Source organism: Carcharhinus amblyrhynchos, chromosome 8 (genome assembly GCF_965287045.1).
Source record: "Carcharhinus amblyrhynchos chromosome 8, sCarAmb.v2.hapA, whole genome shotgun sequence".
NCBI lineage: Eukaryota > Metazoa > Chordata > Chondrichthyes > Carcharhiniformes > Carcharhinidae > Carcharhinus > Carcharhinus amblyrhynchos.
Window position 1 is genome coordinate 125529416 of NC_137331.1, and position 18562 is coordinate 125547977.

General features: G+C 46.4%; 1 protein-coding gene across 1 annotated transcript in view; it reads right to left on the minus strand.

Annotated features, from left to right (window-relative positions):
• The window catches only part of LOC145346904 (chondroitin sulfate glucuronyltransferase-like), a 50903-nt gene that overhangs the window by 7695 nt on the left and 24646 nt on the right, over positions 1 to 18562 (minus strand). Inside the window, exon 3 of the mRNA XM_080194780.1 lies at positions 182 to 364. Within this exon, the coding sequence (XP_080050906.1) occupies positions 182 to 364 (183 nt within the window). The remainder of the gene's footprint in view (positions 1 to 181; positions 365 to 18562) is intronic.

Consider the following 18562-nt stretch of genomic DNA (forward strand, 5'->3'; position numbering starts at 1 on the left):
TACATTCTGCACTCTCTCCTTTCCTTCTCTATGAATAGCATGCTTTGTCTGTATAGCATGCAAGAGGTAATATTTTTCACTGTATGCTAATATATGTGACGATAATAAATCAAATCGGATGATATTTATGCAGAATCTCCGTGAGCTAGAGGCCTTGGAGAATGAGACTATCCGACATTACCTGCAGCCTGCTGATTTCTCGGTAGGTCCTGCCCAGTTCAATCTCACTGAAGCGACGATGGAGTCGGTACATTAGCACGGGGTCTGACACCAAATGAATGGCAACGGCCCTTTTGAACTCTGCACTGTCTTCTTTATCTGGGTCAGTGTTCTTGCTGAGTTGGAAGGAGTGGTAATGTACATCCTGAAACAACAAGTGTATTGAGACATCAGCATAATGTGAACAGAACATTTTGGGTGCCCAGCAATAAGCATGCTCACACACAATGAAGTTCTGCAGCATCTCAGCACTCTACACTTAATGTACTATTGAGACAATCTTCTACATGGTCATCTACCAGTGAAGAATGAGTATTGCTGGAAGACAGACATGTTTCCAGTAATTTCTTCCATTCCCCCATTTGCAATGTCTCTGAGTTAGAGAACCAATACAGTGACACCTGCAGCCAAGTGAGAAGCAGTTTCACTCTGAGCCCATGGCCACATGGACTGAGATTGTCCACACTGCAAAACACTCACAGGCAGACAGAAAGGACCTCCACTGTCACTCTGCATTGGACATGAACACTGCTCCCAGAGGTACAGACCCAGGGTTTGATCCAATCCCTCACTTACACTCCAGTTAAGTCGATAGTATTATTCATCTGGGAATATATAGTTAATCAAAATCAACTCCTTTTCAAACGCTATAAATTTTCAAATGAAGATTCCAAACTGAAATATTAAACAGAATTAGTGACAGTCTACCAGCATCTTAAAACCTGGAACCAAATGGCTTGCAGAACATTCAGCCCAAAATGTCTATGCTGGCCTTTTGCGACAGAAAGACAAAACATTACATGAGCAGTCTCTCACCATAGCACTGTACCAATTCCCAAATAATCCCACTGTCCCACTCTCTCCCCATAGCCCTGTATCAATTCCCAAATAATCCCACTGTCCCACTCTCTCCCCATAGCCCAGTATCAATCCCCAAACTAATCCCACTGCCCACGCTATCCCTACAGCCCTGTATCAATCCCAAACCCCACTGCCCCACATTCTTTCCATAGTCCTGTAGCATCTCATACTACTCCCACTGCCCTGCTCTCTCCCCATAGCCCAGTGACAATCCCCAAATTAATCCCACTACCCCGCTGTCTTCCCATAGTCTTGTATCAATCCCCAAATAATTTCACTACCCCCTCTCTTTCCATAGCCCTGTATCAATCCCAAACTAATTCTACTGCCACACTCTCTTCCCACCACCCTGTATCAATCCCCAAAGTGATCCCTCTGCCCCACAGCCCTGTATCAATCCCCAAACCAATCCCACTGCCCCACTCTCTCCCTCTAGCTCTGTATCAATCCCCCAGCCTCTGACTAAAAAACCTTCAGTGATTTCCATCTCTTGCTCCTTTGTTTACTCCCTTCTCTTCTCCTTGAATAACCCCTTCCTGTTACAAACAGGGAAAGGTTTATGGAACAATGGAGCCCATTTGGTCTCTAATGCCTGTGCTAGCCACAAAATGTTTTCAAGCACAATCCTAACTCCCAACTTTTAGGGTGTAGCCATACAGCTTACAACACAACATACATCTAACAGTCATATTCATTTCAGTCTGACTGCGGGATTAGCATCTACGATAGTCACAACGGACATTCACATCTGAAAGGGCTGAACTTCTGTTACTTGGTTCCAACCTAACGCAGCAAGTGGTTGGAACACGCTGCCTGGGAGTGTGGTGGAGGCGACTTCAATCGAGGCAGTTAGGAGGACATTAGATGAGGCATTGAATAGAAACAATATGTAAGGGGAACGGGGAGAGGCAGGAGAATGACATTCAATCATGATGCTCATTAGGAAAGCCAGTGCAAACATGGGCCAAATGGCCTCCTTCTGCACTGTAAAAATTGTGTGATTCTTAGCTATCGAATTACATCTAGAGATTTTAATTGTTCCACACTGGTGATCATGCTTTCATCTACCAAGAACCTCAGTCCTGGAACTTCCTCCCCAAACCTCTCTGCCTCTCCTAACTGTTCATGATGTGGAGGTGCCGGCATTGAACCACTCACTCACCTGACGAAGGGGCAACGCTCTGAAAGCTCGTGCTACCAAATAAACCTGTTGGACTTTAACCTGGTGTTGTGAGGCTACTTACTCTCCTAACTGCTCTAAGAGCTCTTTAAAACCTAGCTTTCACTGAGCTTCTGCCCATAAAATCATAAAATCCCCACAGTGCAGAAGGAGGCCATTCGGCTCATCGAGTCTGTACCGATCACAATCCCACCCAGGCCTTACTCCCGTAATCCTATGCACTTACCCTGCTAATTTCCCTGACACTAAGGGGCAATTTTAGCATGGTGAATCAATCTAACCCGCACATCTTTGAACTGTAGGAGGAAACCGGACCACCCGGAGGAAACCCATGCAGACACGGGGAGCGCGTGCAAACTCCACACAGACAGCGATCCAAGCCGGGAATCAAACCCGGGACCCTGGTGCTCTGAGGCAGCAGTGCTAACCACTGTGCCACCCCAACACATACCCCACTGTGTCACCTGCCCCGACATCTCCTTACGTGGCTTGGGGTCAAATTTGCTTGATAACCAGTCCTGCAAAACATCTTGAGATGTTCCATAATGTTAAAAGTGCCATACAAATGTACAGTTGTTGTTGTTGCCACCTCAGTCTGATTGTTGTCCAGGTCTGGCTGTTAAGCAGGCACAGACTGTTTCATTATCTGAGGTTGTGGGGTGTCCTACTGGTCCTTTCCCCCAGTACCTTCCGATGGATAACCAGCTGTTTCAGCTCTGAGGCAGCATTCTGTGGCAAACTAGCTGGGGTGGCTGCGCTCAACATTAAGTCCCACTTTGAACTTGAAAGCATCCCGGGGTGTCTGTTTCAGATCAGAGACATCTGTGAAATTACACATCAGACAACACAACCCTTTAATAAAAACCCTGCCTCAGCACAATCCCTCAGAACTATCTGAAAACAAGAGCTGTGGTGAAGGTTGATGCAGACTCTCACTGAGGGTGCTGACAGCAGGAATCACAGAATCCCTACAGCGCAGGAGCCTAACTGACATGTGGCTCCAGTCTCAGATAAATTTACTGAAGTGGAATACTGTGAACAACTTTGCTCTCCTTATCTAAGGAAAGATATACCGCCATTGGAGGCAGTCCAGAGAAGAGTCATTAGGTTGATCCTGAGAATGGAGAGATTTTCTTGATGAGAAATGGTTGAGTAGGTTGAGACTACACTCACTAGAACTTAGAAGAATGAGATGTGACCTTATTAGTGCATTAGAAAGCTTTAGATTGGCTAGGAGGGAGTTGAAGAGTGAGTTAAGAAGGGCTAAAAGAGGACATGAGAAGACTTTGGCTGATAGGATTAAGGAGAATCCTAAGGCGTTCTATAGGTATGTCAAGAACAGAAGGATGGTTAGGGCAAGATTAGGGCCGGAAGAGATTGGTGAGGCACTGAACCAATATTTCTCTTCGGTATTCACGCAGGGGGACATGAATATAGCTGAGGAGGACACTGGGTTGCAGGGGTGTAAAATAGACAGTATTGCAGTTGATAAGGGGGATGTGCTGGATATTCTTGAGGGTTTGAAAATAGATAAGTCCCCTGGTCCGGAAGGGATTTACCCTAGGATTCTCTGGGAGGCAAGAGAGGTGATTGCAGAGCCTCTGGCTCTGATCTTCAGGTCGTCGTTGGTCTCTGGTATAGTACCGGAAGATTGGAGGATAGCGAATGTTGTCCCATTGTTTAAGAAAGGGAACAGAGACTTCCCCGGGAATTATAGACCGGTGAGTCTTACTTCTGTTGTGGGCAACGTTTTAGAAAAAATTATTAGGAATAGGATTTATAGTTATTTGGAGAGTAATGAATTGATTGGAGATAGTCAGCATGGTTTTGTAGCGGGTAGGTCGTGCCTTACTAACCTTATTGAGTTTTTTGAGAAAGTGACCAAAGAGGTGGATGGGGGTAAGGCAGTTGACGTGGTATATATGGATTTTAGTAAGGTGTTTGATAAGGTTCATCATGGTAGGCTTCTGCAGAAAATGCAGATGTATGGGATTGAGGGTAGTCTAGGAAATTGGATCAGGAATTGGCTAGCAGATAGGAGACAGAGGGTGGTGGTTGACGGTAAATATTCGTCATGGAGTTTGGTTACGAGTGGTGTGCCTCAGGGATCTGTTTTGGGGCCACTGCTGTTTGTAATTTTTATTAATGATCTGGATGAGGGTATAGCTGGGTGGATTAGTAAATTTGCTGATGACACCAAAGTCGGAGGTGTGGTAGATTGTGAGGAAGGGTGTCATAGTTTGCAGGGAGACTTAGGCAGGTTGCAGAGCTGGGCCGAGAGGTGGCGGATGGAGTTTAATGCGGAGAAGTGTGAGGTGATTCGCTTTGGTAGGAATAACAGATGTGTTGAGTATAGGGCTAACGGGAGGACTTTGAATAGTGTGGATGAACAGAGGGATCTAGGTGTATGTGTACATAGATCCCTGAAAGTTGGGAATCAAGTAGATAAGGTTGTTAAGAAGGCATACGGTGTCTTGGCGTTTATTGGTAGGGGGATTGAATTTAGGAGTCGCAGCGTCATGTTGTAACTGTACACAACTCTGGTGCGGCCGCACTTGGAGTACTGTGTGTAGTTCTGGTCCCCACATTACAGGAAGGATGTGGAGGCTTTGGAGAGGGTGCAGAGGAGGTTTACCAGGATGTTGCCTGGTATGGAGGGGAGGTCCTATGAGGAGAGACTGAGGGATTTGGGGTTGTTTTTGCTAGAAAGAAGGCGGCTAAGAGGGGATCTTATTGAAACATGTAAGAACATAAGAAATAGGAGCAGGAGTAGGCCATCTAGCCCCTCGAGCCTGCCCCGCCATTCAATAAGATCATGGCTGATCTGTCGTGGCTCAGTTCCACCTTCCCGCCCTCTCCCCATAACCCTTAATCCCCTCTCTTGTCAAAAACCCATCAACCCCCGTCTTAAAAATATTTAGCGAGGCAGCCTCCACCACTTCAACGGGCAGAGAATTCCAGAGATTCACCACCCTTTGAGTGAAGAAGTTCCTCCTCAACTCCGTTCTAAACCGCCCCCCTTTTATCTTGAAGCTGTGCCCCCTAGTCCTACTGTCTTTTTTGAGCGGGAAGAGTCTCTCCACCTCTATCCTATCCATCTCATTCATCATCTTATACGTCTCAATGAGATCTCCCCTCATTCTTCTAAACTCCAACGAGTACAAGCCTAGTTTATTCAGCCTCTCCTCATAGCTCAACCCCCTCAACTCCGGTATCAGCCTAGTAAACCTCCTCTGCACTCCCTCCAAGGCCAAAATATCTTTGCGCAGGTGCGGCGCCCAAAACTGCACACAGTATTCCAGCTGCGGCCTCACCAATGCCCTATACAGCTGCAGCAAGACCTCCCTACTTTTATATTCAATCCCCCTCGCTATGAAGGCCAGCATCCCATTCGCCTTCCTGACCACCTGCTGCACCTGCAAGCTGGGTTTTTGCGACTCATGCACAAGGACCCCGAGGTCCCTCTGCACCGTCGCCTGCTGCAGTTTTTCGCCACGTAAGTAATAGTCCTTCCTACCATTATTCCTACCAAAGTGGACCACCTCACACTTGCCAACATTAAATTCCATTTGCCAGTTCCTGGCCCATTCGCCCAGCATATCTAGATCCTTCTGCAGACTCTCCACACCCTCCGCACAATTTGCCGTTCCCCCAATCTTGGTGTCATCAGCAAATTTCGACACCCTACACTCGGTTCCCTCCTCCAGATCATCTATATAAATGGTAAAAAGCTGAGGCCCCAGCACCGACCCCTGGGACACTCCACTAGTCACCATCCGCCAATCCGAATAGCACCCGTTGACCCCCACTCTCTGCCTCCTATTTGACAACCAATCCTCTATCCACGCTAACACCCTACCCCCAACTCCATGTCCCTCAACCTTCTGCAATAACCTCTTGTGAGGTACTTTGTCAAACATAGAACATAGAACATAGAACATTACAGCGCGGAACAGGCCCTTCGGCCCACAATGTTGCGCCGACCAGTCTTATTTTTAAAAAAACATTGACCCACTAATCTAAACCAATCCCTTTTCGTCCATAAACCTATCCACCAATCTCTTAAACGCCCCCAAACTAGGCGCATTTACAACTGCAGCAGGCAGGGCATTCCAGTCCCTCACCACCCTCTGGGTAAAGAACCTGCCCCTGACATCCGTCCTATAACTACCCCCCCTTAATTTAAAGCCATGCCCCCTCGTGCTAGCTTTCTCCATCCGAGGAAACAGGCTATCACCATCCACCCTATCTAAACCTCTAATCATCTTATATGTTTCTATAAGATCCCCTCTTAGCCGCCTTCTTTCCAGTGAAAACAACCCCAAATCCCTCAGTCTCTCCTCATAGGACCTCCCCTGCATACCAGGCAACATCCTGGTAAACCTCCTCTGCACCCTCTCCAAAGCCTCCACATCCTTCCTGTAATGTGGGGACCAGAACTGCACACAGTACTCCAAGTGCGGCCGCACCAGAGTTGTGTACAGTTGCAACATGACGCTGCGACTCCTAAATTCAATCCCCCTACCAATAAACGCCAAGACACCGTATGCCTTCTTAACAACCTTATCTACTTGATTCCCAACTTTCAGGGATCTATGTACACATACACCTAGATCCCTCTGCTCCTCCACTCTATTCAAAGTCCTCCCGTTAGCCCTATACTCAACACATCTGTTATTCCTACCGAAATGGATTACCTCACACTTCTCCGCATTAAACTCCATCCGCCACCTCGCGGCCCAGCTCTGCAACCTGTCCAAGTCACCCTGCAAACTTCGACACCCTTCCTCACAATCTACCACACCTCCGACTTTGGTGTCATCAGCAAACTTACTAATCCACCCAACTATACCCTCATCCAGATCATTAATAAAGATTACAAACAGCAGTGGCCCCAAAACAGATCCCTGAGGCACACCACTCGTAACCGAACTCCATGATGAATAATTACCATCAACCACCACCCTCTGTCTCCTATCTGCTAACCAATTCCTGATCCAAGTACCTAAATTACCACCAATCCCATACATCTGCATTTTCTGCAGAAGCATACCATGGTGAACCTTATCAAACGCCTTACTAAAATCCATATATACCACGTCTACTGCCTTACCCCTATCCACCTCTTTGGTCACCTTCTCAAAAAACTCAATAAGGTTAGTAAGGCACGACCTTCCCGCTACAAAACCATGCTGACTATCTCTAATCAATTCATTACTCTCCAAATAACTATAAATCCTATCCCTAATAATTCTTTCTAAAACCTTGCCCACTACAGAAGTAAGACTCACTGGTCTATAATTCCCAGGGAAGTCTCTGTTCCCCTTCTTAAACAATGGGACAACATTCGCTGTCCTCCAATCTTCCGGTACTATACCAGAGACCAACGACAACCTGAAGATCAGAGCCAGTGGCTCTGCAATCACCTCTCTTGCCTCCCATAGAATCCTAGGGTAAATCCCGTCTGGACCAGGGGACTTATCTATTTTCAACCCTTCTAGAATATCCAACACATCCTCTGTATCAACTGCAATACTTTCTGTTTTACACCCCTTCACCCCAGTGACCCCCTCAGCTACATTCATATCGTCCTGCGTGAACACCGAAGAGAAATAATGGTTCAATGCCTCTCCAATCTCTTCCGGTTCCACACACAACTTCCCCCTACTGTCTGTAACTGGCCCTAATCTTGCCCTAACCAACCTTCTGTTCTTGACATACCTATAGAACGCCTTAGGATTCTCCTTAATCCTATCAGCCAAAGTCATCTCATGCCCTCTTCTAGCCCTTCTTAACTCCCTCTTCAACTCCCTCCTAGCCAATCTAAAGCTTTCTACTGCACTACCCGAGCCCTCAAGCCTCATCCGAACATAAGCCTCCTTCTTCTTCCTAACCAACAAATCAACTTTTTTTGTGCACCATGGTTCCCTAGCCCTACCAATTCCTCCTTGCCTGACAGGGACATACCTATCACAGACCCGCAGTAGCTGCTCCTTGAAAAAACTCCACATTTCAGACGTTCCTAGTCCCTGTAATCTCCTAGTCCAACCAATGCTTCCTAATTCTCTCCTAATGGCCTCATAATTACCCTTCCCCCAGCTAAAACTACTGACCCAAGGTTCATGCCTATCCCTTTCCATCACTAAGGTGAACGTAGCCGAATTGTGGTCACTATCACCAAAAAGCACACCAACTTCCAAGTCTAGCACCTGGTCTGGCTCATTTCCCAGCACCAAGTCCAATATAGCCTCACCTCTAGTTGGCCTATCTACATATTGAGTCAAAAAACCTTCCTGCACACTTTGAACAAAAACTGACCCCTCTAACGAGCTAGAGCTATAGCAATTCCAATCAATGTTAGTAAAGTTAAAATCCCCCATAACAATTACCCTATTACTTTCACTCCTAACCTAACGCCTTCTGAAAATCAAGAAAGACCACATCCACCGGCTCTCCTCTATCCACCGCCCTAGACACATCCTCATAGAACTCCAGTAAATTTGTCAGACACGACTTCCCTTTAATGAAACCATGCTGCGTCCGCTCTATCAAGCAATTGCCTTCAAGATGACTCGCAATTTCCTCCTTAATGACGGATTCTAACATTTTACCTACAACAGACGTTAAACTAACCGGCCTATAATTCCCCGCCTTTTGCCTGGCACCCTTCTTAAACAACGGCGTAACATTAGCCGTTTTCCAATCTTCCGGCACTTCCCCGGAATCCAGCGACGTCTGGAAAATAACCACCAAGGCACCCACTATCACCTCCGCCATTTCTTTCAGAACCCTCAGATGCATTCCATCTGGTCCTGGGGACTTGTCCACAATCAGCCCCTCCAGTCTGTCGAGCACCGCCTCTCTAGTAACAGTAATGTCATTAAGACCCTCCAGTCCTACCACCTTTCCATCACTAACACCCGGCAAATTATTCACGTCCTCCTCCGTGAAGACAGAAACAAAAAAGTTATTCAATACCTTAGCCATATCCCCATCCCCTACCACTAGGTCCCCTTTCTCATCCTCTAAAGGACCAACGTTCACCCTTGCCAGCCTCTTCCTTTTTATATATTTATAAAAACTCTTGCTATCCTTTTTTATATTAAGCGCTAGCCCAGCTTCATAGTTTCTCCTGCCTTTCTTTAGGTTTAGATAGGGTGGACAGTGATAGCCTTTTTCCTCGGATGGAGAAAGCTAGCACGAGGGGGCATGGCTTTAAATTAAGGGGGGGTAGTTATAGGACGGATGTCAGGGGTAGGTTCTTTACCCAGAGGGTGGTGAGGGATTGGAATGCCCTGCCTGCTGCGGTTGTAAATGCGCCTAATTTGGGGGCGTTTAAGGGATCCGTGGATAGGTTTATGGATGAAAAGGGATTGGTTTAGGTTAGTGGGTCATTGTTTTTTAACTGGTCGGCGCAACATCGTGGGTCGAAGGGCCTGTTCTGCGCTGTAATGTTCTATGTTCTATGCTGCGGTTGTAAATGCGCCTAGTTCGGGGGCGTTTAAGAGATCCGCGGATAGGTTTATGGACGAAAAGGGATTGGTTTAGATTAGTGGGTCATTGTTTTTTTTTAACTGGTCGGCGCAACATCGTGGGCCAAAGGGCCTGTTCTGCGCTGTAATGTTCTATGTTTATTAAGGCATATAGGATTCTCAGGGGGTTTGACAGGGTAGATGCTGAGAGGTTGTTTCCCCTTTCGGGAGAGTCCGGGACGAGAGGGCATAATCTCAGAGTAAGGGGTTGCCTGTTTAAGACAGACGTGAGGAGAAATTTCTTATTCATGCCTCCCTGAGAATCCTGTCTGTCTCAACAAGGTCGCTTCTCATTCTTCTAAACTCTAATGAGTACAGGCCCAACCTACTCAACCTCTCCTCATAAGAAAATCCCTCCATAATCAGGATCAACCCAGTGAACCTTCTCTGGACTGCCTTCAATGCCAGAAGTGAATCTGTGGAACTCTTTACCGCAGAGTTACAGTTTATTTATTAGTGTCACAAGTAGGCTTATATTCACACCGTAATGAAGTTACTGTGAAGATCCCCTAGTCACCACACTCCGGCACCTGTTTGGGTAACACTGAGGGAGAATTCAGCACGGCCAATTCACCTAACCAGCATGTCTTTCAGACTGTGGGAGGAAACCGGAGCACCCAGAGGAAACCCATGCAGACACGGGGAGAATGTGCAGACTCCGCACAAATAGTGACCCAAGCTGGGAATTGAACCTGGGTCCCTGGCGCTGTGAGGCAGCAGCGCTAACCATTGCGCCACCTTGCTGCCCCAAGAGCACAGAGGGCTATATGTTCAAGGCTGAGATAGACAGATATTTAATCAGTAAGGGAATCTAGGGTTATGGGGATAAGGTGGGAAAGTGGAGTTGAGGATTATCATATCAGATCAGTCATGATCTCATTGAATGGCAGAGCAGACTCAATGGGCCAAATGGCCTACTTTAGCTCCTACTTCTTATGGACTCTTCCCTCTGAGAATGGGCAGAAAATGTTGAGACATGTGACAGCCACACCGCAGAAATATTTTAGGAATGACAAGTTGGGAAACTGAATTGAATAAATCCAGTGATTTTGGCACCAGGAAATCTGCCAGGTTTCCTACACAAACAGTAAGAGTTACCCATGTCAATCAGCGGTCTACGGCAGCACAGTGGTTAGCACTGCTGCATCATAGCACCAGAGTTAAATTACAGCTTTGGGCCACTGTCTGTGTGGAGTTTACATGCTCTCCCCGTGTCTGCGTGGGTTTCCTCTGGGTGTACCGGTTTCCTCTCACATTCCAAGGATGTGCAGGTTAGGTGGATTGGCCATGGTAAATGTGTGGGATTACAAGGATAGGGACTGGTTAAAATGCTCTTTCAGAGGATCAGTGCAGACTCGATAGTCTCTTCTGCTCTGTAGGGATTCAATGCAGTTGATGGTGAATACAGGTTCCTAAAACTCATAGAGACACAAGGACTGATTAGGGACAGTCAGCATGATTTTGCGAGTGGAAAATCATATATTACAAATTTGATTGAGTTTTTTGAAAGGGTAACTAAGAAGGTAGATGAGGACATACAGTTGATGTTGTCTACATGGACTTTAGCAAGGCCTTTGACAAGGTACTGGCAGGATAGCACAGAGGTTAGCACTGCTGCTTCACAGCTCCAGGGATCTGCGTTCAATTCCTGGCTTGGGTTAGTGTCTGTGTGGAGTTTGCACATTCTCCTCATGTCTACGTGGGTTTCCTCTGGATGCTCCGGTTTCCTCCCACAGTCCAAAGACGTGCGGGTTAGGTGGATTGACCATGCTAAAATTGCTCTTAGTGTCCTGAGATGCAGAGGTTAGAGGGATTAGTGGGTAAATATGTAGGGATATGGGGGAAGGGCCTGGGTGCGATTGTGGTCTGTGCAGACTCGATGGGCCGAAATGGCCTCTTTCTGTACTGTAGGGATTCTATGGTAGGTTGTTGCATGAGGTTAAATCTCACAGGGTCCAGGACGAGGTGGCCAAATGGACGTAGAAGGTTGCAGAGGGTTGTATTTCAAACTGGAGGCCTCAGGGATCAGTGCTGGGTCCACTGTTATTTGTCATTTATATTAATGAATTGGATGAGAACTTAGAAGGCATTGGTAGTAAGTTTGCAGATGACACCAAGATTGGTGGCTCTTATTGGGCCAGTGGGCTGACGAATGGCAGCTGGAGTTTAATTTAGATAAATGTGAGGTGATGCATTTTGGTAGATTGAACCAGGGCAGGACTTGCTCAATGAATCATAGAGTGTTGGGGAGAGTTATAGAACAAAGAGATCTAGGGTTACAGGTTCATAGCTCCTTGAAAACAGAGTCACAGATAGACAGAGCGGTGAAGAAGGCATTCGGCATGCTTGGTTTCATTGGTCAGAACATTGAATACAGGAGTTGGGACGTCTTGTTGAAGTTGTACAGGCAGTGGTAAGGCCAAACTTGGAATACTGTGTACAGTTCTGGTCACCCTATTATAGGAAGGATATTATTAAACTAGAAAGAATCTAGAGAAGATTTACTAGGATGCTACTGGGACTTGATGGAATGAGTTATAAGGAGAGGCTGGATAGACTGGGACTTTTTTCTCTGGAGGCTGAGGGGTGATCTTATAGAGGTCGACAAAATAATGAGGGGCACAGATCAGTTAGATAGTCAATATCTTTTCCCAAAGGTAAAGGAGTCTAAAACTAGACGGCATAGGTTTAAGATGAGAGGGGAGAGATACAAAAGGATCCAGAGGGGTACTTCTTTCACACAAATGGCGGTGAGTGTCTGGAACAAGCTGCCAGAGGTAGTAGTAGAGGCGGGTACAATTTTGTCTTTTAAAAAGCATTTAGACATTTACATGGGTAAGATAGGTATAGAGGGATATGGGTCAAACGCAGGCAATTGGCACTGGCTTAAGGGTTAAAAAGGGTAGCATGGACAAGTTGGGTCGAAGGGCCTGTTTCCATGCTATAAACCTCTATGACTCTTCCAGAGTTTAGATGACACAGATCAGAGGGTTGATGCAGTTTGATGGACACATTTGTCTCCATTCTGAACAATGGGGAACAAGCTCCTCCCACTCATTGACAACATTGCTCCCAACAAACATGGCAGCCAGGGAGACACGCACTGTGCCCCCAATAAAGATGGTGGCCATCCACCTGGGCTGATCATTAGACTTTGTGGTCCTCCTCGGTATGGACAAGAAAGTTCTCTTCAGTGTTTGGGCTTGAACAACATGTTTACAAAAACTCTCCATCCACTGCCTGATCCATCGCTCCCCAATTTTCCGCATACTGTTTGTGGATCGGGCAAGGCAAGTTATGGGGAAAAGGCAGGAGAATGGGGATGAGAAAAATATCAGCCATGATTGAATGGCAAAGCAGACTCGATGGGCCGAGTGGCCTAATTCTGCTCCTATGTCTTGTTGTCTTTAGCCAAATGGCTCTCTTTCTTGCATCTTGAAATAGCACCATCTGGATGAACTATCCACGGGACAAGGCCAGGCAAACATTTGAACACTTTTGTGATACTTTTATGCTCCTTTTATGCTCCTTTGTAGTTTTATATAAAGGAAGTTTGGGGAGAGTTACGGTTTGAGTTCATTCTGACCACTTCCCGATTATACAAAGGTGCTGATGAGAAAGATGGTTATAAAGTGGGTCTTTGTGAAAGGTCTTCATGAAATTAGAATTCCCCTCGTGATTTTCGCAACAAACTGTTCCTGCTTTGCTGGGGAATTTCTCTGGTCAGAGTTGAGCTCCTCACAGGGAGTTTGGGACCCTTTTCCGAGTATACTGGATTGGAGGGGCAGGAGGCGAGAATGCCCGAACGTTAGTTCAGCTGGTTATTCTGCAGCAGACACAAAACACATTCAAGGAACTTGTTTCTCTTCAATAATAACTCTTCCCTAAAATGTGTGACCTGCTTTTATTGCATTCACAGAATATAGAACAGTACACCACAGTACAGGCCCTTTGACCCTCAATGTTGTGCTGAGCTATGTCCCAAACCAAAATCAAGCTATCCCACTCCCTATCATTCTGGTGTGCTCCATGTGCCTATCCAATAACCGTCAAAACAACTGAATTCATTCAACTCCAGGATGTGGTGCCAGTAAGCACATCATTTCATCGAACATAAGAAATAGGAGCAGGAGTAGGCCATCTAGCCCTTCGAGCCTGCCCCGCCATTCAATAAGATCATGGCTGATCTGTCGTGGCTCAGTTCCACATTCTCGCCCTCTCCCCATAACCCTTAATCCCCTCTCTTATCAAAAACCCATCAACCCGCGTCTTAAAAATATTTAGCGAGGCAGCCTCCACCACTTCCTTGGAACCTTGGAAGATTATTGGGTCTCTGACTCTGGGGAAGAGATATCTTTCATATTCCCACATCCCTGCTGCTTCATCTTTCCCGAAGGTGAGTTCCCAGCACAGCCCACAAAACTGAAGGAAGACCAGGGATTTCCTGTCCGACCCCATAGCCTTGTGGAAATGGTAAGTGACCTCCTGGAGCCACTGAGGAGGACATAGTGTAGAAAGACCCCCAGTGTCTGAGGGTCACCTGCTCCACTGAGGGCATTCCCTTCACCATAAGATTCATTTGAATTTGCTGATGACTACACAGTGTTCAGTTCCAACTGCGACGCTTCAGCTACTGAGGCAGTTGGTGTCTGCACATAGCAAGACCTGGACAACATTCAGGGATGATACGTACCAAGCAATATTTGTATCACACAAGTGCCAGGCAATGCCCATCGCCGACACTATCCTTCTGACTGCAGGGTTCACCCTCAGCACTGCCCCTCCAACAGCAGGGACCCCTCCCCCAATCTCAACACTATCCTTCTGACTGCAGGGTTCACCCTCAGCACTGCCCCTCCAACAGCAGGGACCCCTCCCCCAATCTCAACACTATCCCTCCGACTGCAGGGTCCCCTCTTGACACTGGTTGACAGTGCACTTCCCCACTCAACACTGCTTCTCCAACAGCTCAATCCTCCCTCAACGCTATCCCACCAACAGCCATTGCCTAATCAACTCTCCCCTCCAACAGTGAGGTTCCCTTCTCCCTCAACACTGCCCCTCCACTCTATCAACAGGGTGGCCCTCCCTTACCAACACCTCCTCCAGAAAGTGGGGCTTTCCCTCAACTCAGTCCCTGTTTTTCTGGGCAGGACAGCCCTCCGTCATCGCCTCCCCCGAAGTGGGCTATCCCCCAGTGAAGCACTGGAGTGTCAGCCTGGATTGTGTGTTGAAAATGAAGTTTTGTTTCTCTGGCCACAGGATCTCTCCCCCGTACAGCTCAGGGTCCTTGGATGTCCTTGTACAACAGTTTCAGAACATTCTGTAAGAGTGTGAGGGCGTGTAACTATTTTGTTTCCTCTCCTTGAAAATTAGTTGTTTTCCCATGAAATTTCCAGTTCTTTCCAAATCTCACAGAACTACCTCCCAGGTGTGTGTGTGTGAATGTGCAGAGGCAGAGACAGGTTGATATTAGATGAAAGTTACTTCACATCTGGATGAGGAGAGAAGTGTTCACAATGTAGAAGAGTCAATTACTCGGGGGGCATAGGTTTAAGGTGCGAGGTTTAAAGGAAATGTATGAAGCAGATTTTTTAACACAGAGGGTGTAGGTGCCTGGAACTCATTGCCAGGGGAGGTAGTGGAAGCAGATACGATAGTGACTTTTAAAGGGCATCTTGACAAGTACATGAATAGGATGGGAATAGAGGGATATGGCCCCCGAAAGGGTAGGGGGTTTTAGTTAAGTCAGTGCAAGCTTGGAGGGCCGAAGGGCCTGTTGCTTTACTGTAATTTTCTTTGTTCTTTGTGAATTCTCTGCTCGTTCCATCTCAAACAGGACATACAGGCACTTGAGGAGGTGCAAAAAAACCTTACAAGAATGATACTAGAACTGAGGAGTTATAACCAGCAAGAAAGGTTGAACAAGCTGGAGCCCTATCTTTCGAATCAAAAGACTGAGGACTGATCTGATAGAAGTTTGTAAAGTTATGAAGGAGTTTGATAGGGTAGGTCTGGAGAAGGTGCTGTCAAGGAGCTGTTTAATCGAGGGGCCATCGTATAAAAGAGGCACTGGTAAATCCACGCAGAATCAGGAGGAACTTTAACATGTGGTTACGTGTGGTTAGTTCAGTCTTCAACACCATTATTCCCACAAACCTCAGCTCCAATCTCTGTGGGGCTCGACTCCTCCCTCTGCGTTTGGGCATCCTAGCCCCCAAGCCACAATCAGTAAGGACAGGCACAGTCCCTGGCACCGTGAGGAAGCAGTGCTAACCAATGTGCCACTGTGTCTTTAAGAAGAAACTGGACAAGTATAGAAAGGAGAAAGGAATTTGAGAATTACTGATGGGGTGAGATGAAGAGGAGGTGGTGATGGGAGTTATACCTCAGCTATACAAAGCCCTGGAGTTACCGTGAGCAGCTCTGAGCACCATACCTTAGTAAAGATCCACTGTTAATGTAGGAAGTGCAGTGTACATTGACCAGAACTGCTCCATTACAAGGAAATATGTGTTCCAGGGAATTACAAGATTTAATACAAGTTCACCAGATAATATGTGGAACTGAAAGGATAGATAGTGAGAAACTACTTACACTGGCTAAGTGATAAAACTAAATGCTTCAGGAATCAAATTGGAAAACACTTCTACAAAGTGGCAGAATTCTGAAACTCTCTTTTTAAGTCAGTGATTGCAAGATTGTCATTAGCTGAAAGAATGAAGGAACATGAAGCAAGGTTAGGCCAATCTCACCAAGTGGTGATAGGACAGGCTCGGGATGGGGGTGGGGGGAAACTAAAAGCTTTCCTAAACACCAGTTCAGCTGATAGACTGGGTTGTGTGGTGGAAATTTTAAGGACTCTTGCACATTTTTTTAAAGTGCGCCCCTGTCACAATGGATCATTTGTCTGCACAAATTTTGTATCAAATGGAGTTTCCGAACAGGAGCCTGAGAGTAGATAGCAGGCCACGTAGTCCTCAGGCCTCTACACAGCGGAATAGTGGTTAGCATGGCTGCCTCACAGCGCCAGGGACTCAGGTTCGAGTCCCAGCTTGGGTTATGGTCTGTGCGGAGTTTGCACATTCTCCCTGTGTCTGTGTGGGTTGCCTCCGGGTGCTCTGGTTTCCTCTCTCAGTCTGAAAGGCATGCTGGTTAGGTGCATTGGCCATGCTAAATCCTCCCTCAGTGTACCCAAACAGGCGCCGGAGTGTGGCGACTAGGGGATTTTCAGTATTACTTGTACTACAAGCTTATGTTCTTACTTGTGACTAATAAATAAACATTACTTTTTCACCTTATTGCAAATGCTCCTCTCACTGAGACACAGAGCCTTCAGGCTTTTTTTTGGCATTTATTGCCTCTTAGAATTATGATGTACTGTGATTTCTGATTTTGGTCTTTGGTTTCTCTGCCTTCTACTTTTCCCCTTCCTGCCTTTTGTTTCTGACCCACTTTCCTTCCCTCCAGCTTCCTGTATCAGTTCCCATCCCCCTGCCACATTAGTTTAAGCACTAATAAACTAAACTAAAACATTCAGGAGCTGAGGTAAGCAAGTAATTCTAAGAACAATTCTACAGAGCGTTGGACATTCATGGCAAAGAATGAAGACCGTAACACTATCAATCGTCGCCAACCATCTGTTTCACTAATGCCCTTAAGAAATCAAAGGGTAACCAAGAAGGTAGATAAGGGCAGTGCAGTTGATGTTGTCCACATTTGTCTGCACAGATTTAAAGGACTTTAGCCAGGCCTTTGACAAGGTACCACATGGTAGGTTGTTGCATAAGGTTAAATCTGAAGGGATCCAGGGTGAGGTATCTAAATGGATACAAAATTGGCTTTTTGACAGAAGCCAAAGGGTGGTTGTAGAGAGTTTTTCAAACTGGAGGCCTGTGACCAGCGATATGCCTGAGGGATCGGTGCTGGGTCCACTGTTATTTGTCACTGATATTAATGATTTGGATGAGAATATAGGGGGCATGGTTAGTAAGTTTGCAGATGACACCAAGATTGGTGGCATAGTGGACAGTGAAGAAAGTTATCTCCAATTGTAACAGGATTTTGATCAATTGGGCCAGTGGGCTGATGAATGGTTGATGGAGTTTAATTTAGACAAATGTGAGGTGATGCATTTTGATAGATTGAACAAGGACAGGACTTACTCAGTTAATGGTAGGGCGCTGGGGAGAGTTACAGAACAAAGAAATCTAGGGGTACATGTTCATAGCTCCTTGAAAGTGGAGTCATAGGCGGACAGAGTGATGAAGAAGGCATTCGGCATGCTTGGTTTCATCGGTTAGAACACTGAATACAGGAGTTGGGATGTCTTGTTGAAGACATTGGTAAGGCCACACTTGGAATACTGTGTACAGTTCTGGTCACCCTATTATAGAAAGGATAATTTTAAACTAGAAAAAGTGTAGAAAAGATTCACTAGGATGTTGCCTGGTATGGAGGCTTTGGAGAGAGTACAGAAAGGGTTTACCAGGATGTTGCCTGGTATGGAGGGTCTTAGCTATGAGGAGAGATTGGGTAAACTGGGGTTATTCTCCCTGGAAAGATGGAGGATGAGGGGCAACCTAATAGAGGTATATAAAATTATAAAGGGAATAGATGGGGTGAACAGTGGGAAGCATTTTCCCAGGTTGGAGGTGACAAACACAAGGGGTCACAGGTTCAAGGTTCAACACAAATTTCAGGGGAATGTTTTTTACACAGAGGGTGATGGGGGCCTGGAATGCACTGCCAAGCAAGGTGGTTGAGGCGG